The sequence below is a fragment of the Glycine soja genome, chromosome 20 (genome assembly GCF_004193775.1).
Source record: "Glycine soja cultivar W05 chromosome 20, ASM419377v2, whole genome shotgun sequence".
Lineage (NCBI taxonomy): Eukaryota > Viridiplantae > Streptophyta > Magnoliopsida > Fabales > Fabaceae > Glycine > Glycine soja.
In genome coordinates this window covers 28,733,936-28,739,465 of record NC_041021.1, presented here as the reverse complement: position 1 = coordinate 28,739,465, position 5,530 = coordinate 28,733,936, and the positions used below count along the sequence as shown (strand labels likewise).

At 40.1% G+C, this 5,530-nt stretch overlaps 1 protein-coding gene across 1 annotated transcript; it reads right to left on the bottom strand.

The window, feature by feature from the left end:
- Nucleotides 1-3,908: 3,908 nt before the first annotated feature.
- Nucleotides 3,909-4,938, bottom strand: LOC114401960. Its single transcript, XM_028364524.1, has 2 exons — nt 4,687-4,938; nt 3,909-4,598 (listed from the first exon to the last, which is right to left on the bottom strand). The coding sequence occupies exons 1-2, from the start codon at nt 4,936-4,938 to the stop codon at nt 3,909-3,911; spliced, it is 942 nt and encodes a 313-aa protein (XP_028220325.1).
- Nucleotides 4,939-5,530: the final 592 nt, after the last annotated feature.

The following is a 5,530-nucleotide window of genomic DNA, read 5'->3' as shown; positions in this document are numbered from 1 at the left end:
ATGAAAGACATTGTGAAGATTAGAAAGAGACGGGGGTAATGCAATTTGGTATGCCATAGGGCCAACTCTCTTAAGAATTTGGAAAGGACCAATAAAGTGAGGTGTGAGTTTTCAGAATTTCAATGCTCTACCAACCCCAGTCCACGGAGTGACTCTCAAGAATACATGATCACCAACCTCGAATTCCAGATCTTTCCTCCTCTTATAATGATAACTTTTCTGCCTACTCTGGGCAGTCCTCATCCTTTCTTGGATCAACTTGACTTTCTCGGTGGTTTGTTGTACCACTTCATGTCCTAAGGTAAGGCCTTCTCCGGGCTCTAACCAACATAGGGGTGTCCTACATCTTCTACCATACAAAGCTTCATAGGGAGCCATGCCAATGGTAGAGTGAAAACTGTTGTTATAAGTGAACTCTATCAATGGAAGAAAACTCTCCCAGCTTCCTTTTTTCTCTAAGACACACGCCCTCAAAAGGTCCTCCAATGACTGAATGGTCCGTTCAGTTTGGCCATCAGTCTGAGGATGGTAGGCTGAACTTAGTCTAAGCTTGGTCCCCAGCGCTTTGTTCAAGCTCTCCCAAAATCTAGAGGTAAACCTAGGATCTCTATCAAATACTATGCTAGATGGCACACCATGTAATCTGACAATCTCACTTATATACAGGGAGGTAGGCACGGGTTGTTGCCGAATAGAATCTAAACCTCTAGGGGTTCTAGGTAGTCCTACCACAAAATCCATGGAAATATTGTCCCACTTCCACTAGGGTATCTCTAAGGGTTGTAACTTTCCTGTAGGTCTTTGATGTTCTATCTTATCCTTCTGACAGACTAGGCATGCATAGACAAACTCACTGACCTCTCTCTTCATGTTGGGTCACCAAAACATCATCTTCAAATCCTGATACATCTTGGTAGCACCGGGATGGATACTCAAATTACTCCTATGTCCTTCCTCTAGGATCATCTTCCTAAGTTCAAGCACATTGGGAACACAAATCCTATTTTGAAGTCTCAAAACTCCATTTGATCCAACATTGAAACTACTATCCCTTCCTGACTCTATAGCCTCTAACCGAGTCCTTAGAAAATGATCAATCTTCTGGCCCTCCTTGATATCACCTAGTAACTCACTAGTGATCCTCAAGGTTCCAAATCTTACACTATTAAGAGTAACCTCACATGCAAGACTAAGGTCTCTAAACTATTCTAGGAGATCCATCTCTCTAACCATCAAGGTAGACATATGTAGAGATTTCCTACTCAAGGCATCAGCCACTTCATTGGCTTTACCAGGATGGTAGCTAAGCTCAAAATCATAATCCTTGAGAAACTCTAACCATCTCCTTTGTCTCATGTTCATCTCCTTCTGACTAAATAAGTACTTAAGGCTCTTATGATCACTAAACACCTCGAACTTAGAGCCAAACAGATAATGCCTCTACATCTTAAGGGCAAAAACCACAGCAGCCAACTCTAGATCATGGGTGGGATAATTCCTTTCATGGGTCTTTAGCTGTCTAGAAGCATAGGCCCCCACTTGGCCATTTTGCATCAACACTCCTCCTAAACCCATCTTTGATGCATCACAATACACCTCAAATGGTTCTCACGAGTTAGACAAAGCTAGCACTGGAGCGGTCGTCAATCTTTCCTTAAGGGTTTGGAAACTATGCTCACACTGGGTATCCCACACAAAAGCTTGACCCTTACGAGTTAGTTTAGTCAAAGGTAGAGCCAACTTGGAGAAACCTTCTATGAATCTCCAGTAGTATCCTACTAAACCCAGAAAACTCTTAATCTCAAAAACAAACTTAGGACTCTCCCACTCCAAAACAACTTCTATCTTAGATGGATCTACAACTATACCCCCTTGAGGTATCACATGCCCTAGGAAACTAACTTTCTCCAACCAAAACTCACACTTGGACAACTTAGCATAGATTTGTTGGTCCTTAAGGGTATGCAACACAATCCTCAAATGTTCTTCATGCTCCTCTCTAGCCTTGGAGTATACCAAAATATCGTCTATAAATACTACCACAAATCTATCAAGGTAAGGGTGAAAAACTCTATTCATGTAGTCCATAAACACTCTTGAAGCATTAGTCACACCAAAGGGCATGACTAAATACTCATAGTGACCGTAACGGGTCCTAAAAGCAGTCTTTGGTATATCCTCATACTTCACTCGGATCTGATGATAACCCGACCTAAGGTCTATCAGCTGGTCCTTAAGGTCATCTATTATAGGCAAAGGGTACTTATTCCTAATCGTCACCTTATTCAACTGGCGGTAATCCACACACAACCTCATGGTTCCATATTTCTTCTTCACTAGCAACACTGGGGCTCCCCACAGAGACACACTAGGCCTAACAAACTGCTTATCCAACAACTCCTCTAACTGTTTCTTAAGCTCGGCTAACTCTATAGGAGACATCTTATAAGGAGCTATGGATATGGGTCCAGCACTAGGTACTAAGTCTATGGAAAACTCTATCTCTCTCTCAAGTGGCAGACCGGATATATCCTCAGGAAACACTTCAGGAAACTCTCTGACAACAAGGAGGTCACACACAAAAACCTTTGTCTCTATTTCTAGGCTAGACAAGATCATGTACACTTGAGCATCTTCTTTTAAAGATGTCACAACTTGGTTGGCAGAGATAAACATCATATCCTTACTCACTCCAGAAACATCAAACACCACACTTTTATCAAAACAATTTAACAAGACATGGTTGGAAGATAACCAGTCCATGTCAAGAATAACATCAATCTGGCTCAAAGGCAAACAAATCAAATCAATCAAGAATGTTCTACCAGAAATCTCCATAGGACAATTCAAACATGTTGGACAAGTGGCCTCAGATATCTTAAGAAGGGGGGGGGGTTGAATTAAGATATTACAACTTATTTCCCTAATTAAAAATTCTATTTAACTTTCTATTCAAGTTATAAATTCCCTTAATAATGAATTTCTTAAATATTGATTCAAATAGAACAATTTGAATATGAATATAAAACAATAATAAATAAAGGAGTTTAAGGGAAGATAAAATGCAAACTCAGATTTATACTGGTTCGGCCACACCCTTGTGCCTACGTCCAGTCCCCAAGCAACCCGCTTGAGAGTTCCACTATCTTGTAAATTCCTTTTACAAGTTCTAAACACACAAGGACAACCCTTCCTTTGTGTTTAGAATTCTTTCACAACAAGAGACCCTCGGTCTCTTAATCCCTTTTCAGAATGAAGAAGAAGAAAAGAAGAAATCTCTCTTGAAAGAGATAGATTGAACAATTTGAGCACTCAAATAATTCCTTATTGAATCACAAGTAATTTGGCCAAGGAATTTGTAAGAGGATAAAACGATTTCTCTTTATAAGAGGATAAGACCTTTTTTGTTCTGAAAAACTCTTGTCAAATTCATGTCTCAAGTCACATATATATAGGCCTATGATAGCCATTCAAGAACCACACAAAAAGATGTGATTGTTGAGAATGTTTTCTGAAAAACTCTTCTGGTAATCGATTACAGTATGTGTGTAATCGATTACAAGCTTTAAAATTTGAATTAAAACGTTCAGAAACTGCTGGTAATCGATTACACAGTGCAAACTTTGAATTCAAATTTTAATAGCTGTTGTAAATCAGTTTTGGCCACTGGTAATCGATTACATCCTCTGGTAATCGATTACCAGAGAGCAAATTTGTTTGAAAAAGACTTTTTAACTTAAATTTCTTGGCCAAACCTTTTGCTACTTCAATTGGAATTCCCTTCCTATTTAATATACCCTTTCTAAGACTCTAGAGACTGTCTTGATCATCCATCTTGAATATCTTTAATTTCTTTGTCTTGAATAAAGCTTTGAGACGCATGTGAACCTTTGGCATCATCAAAACATTCAGCTTGATCCTTTGTCTACAAAACACACATCAGAAGTTAACACAGAACCACTGGTTGGGGTCTCTACCACCAGATCTTTATTTAAAGAAGACACAGAAAGCTTAGGTTTCTCTACACACAAATAGGATATAAAGGAATGGGTTGCACCAGAATCAAACAACACAAGTAACGAAATCCCATTTATGAAACATCCACCTTGCATTAGATCTTTGGATTTCGAAGCTTCAGCACCATTAAGGGTAAAGACTCTTCCCGTGGCCTTTGGATGTCCAGTTTGACCATTCGGGCATCCACCATTTTTCTCTTTCTTGAGTCGTGAACAATCTCTTTGAGTGTGTCCCTTTTGTCCACAATTAAAATAAATCATATCGTTATCTGGAAAATTTGAGGAGATGTGCCTTGGCTTCCTACATCTGTAACAAATGATATGAGTGGGGAAAGTATTGGGTTTGCTACCACTACCACCTACAAATCCTCTAGCAACAGTCCTCTGATTATCATGGCGATTACCATATTGCTTAGGAGGAGTCGAATATGGTTTTCCCAGATGTTGAGGCCTATTATTTTTGTTCCTTATTGGACCTGTACTCCTATAATAGGTCACCTTGTCTCGAGAGTCTTCATCCCAAATCAGACACATGTTAACCAAAAGTGGGAACTGACGAACACCTTGGTAATTCACAGCTTGCTTCACTTCAGGTCGCAAGCCATTTCAGAAACTTTACACACTTGGAACTCTCACCATCTCTCCCTTGATAATGGGGAAAGAATCTCACCAGCTCCTCAAACTTGGCTGCATATTCAGCCACAATCATGTTTCCCTGCTTGAGCTCCAAGAACTCCATCTCTTTCTTGTTCCTAACATCCTCGGGAAAGTATTTCTCCAAAAATACCCTCTTGAAGACATCCCAGGTCACATCTTGACCTTTCGCCTCTAGGCATTTGCGAGTATTCTCCCACCAATACTCAACTTCTTCCACTAGAGTATATGCACCAAAAGCAACCTTTTGCCCCTCTGGACATGCCATAACTCGGAAAATTTTCTCAATTTCCCTTATCCAGTTCTGAGCACCATTAGGGTTGTATCCTCCATTAAAAGAAGGAGGGTTGTTTCATTGGAAGCGGTCCAACCCCTGGTACTCAACAGCTCAACCAGCTTCTCCCCTATTTGGATTCCCTATAGCATGAGCTAAGGCTTGAAGGGCATCCTCTATCGCATGATCATTCCGTCCAGCCATCACTCGTTATACACACCAGGGAGTTAGACATGGAAGGAATACACACAAACAGAGAACCACACAACAATCACAACCATCACAAATTCCTACTTTGTCACTTTTAAGAGTTGATGCCTCAAGAAATTAACACCCACTTTCCATCATTTGTATTTTCTGATCGCTTGCCATATCATCCCATTGCCCTTCACAAATTATATAGGTGGCCAGTCTGATAACCTGTGACACAACATTGAAATTCATGGTATAGCAGACATCAGAAAAACAAATCCCAATATGACTACAACAATCAAATCTCTATAGCTCGTAGGAACACAACTAGTAAGTGCTAATAACAAGCAACGAACATCAAACATCAGCAAACAACCAACACCAAGCATTCAAC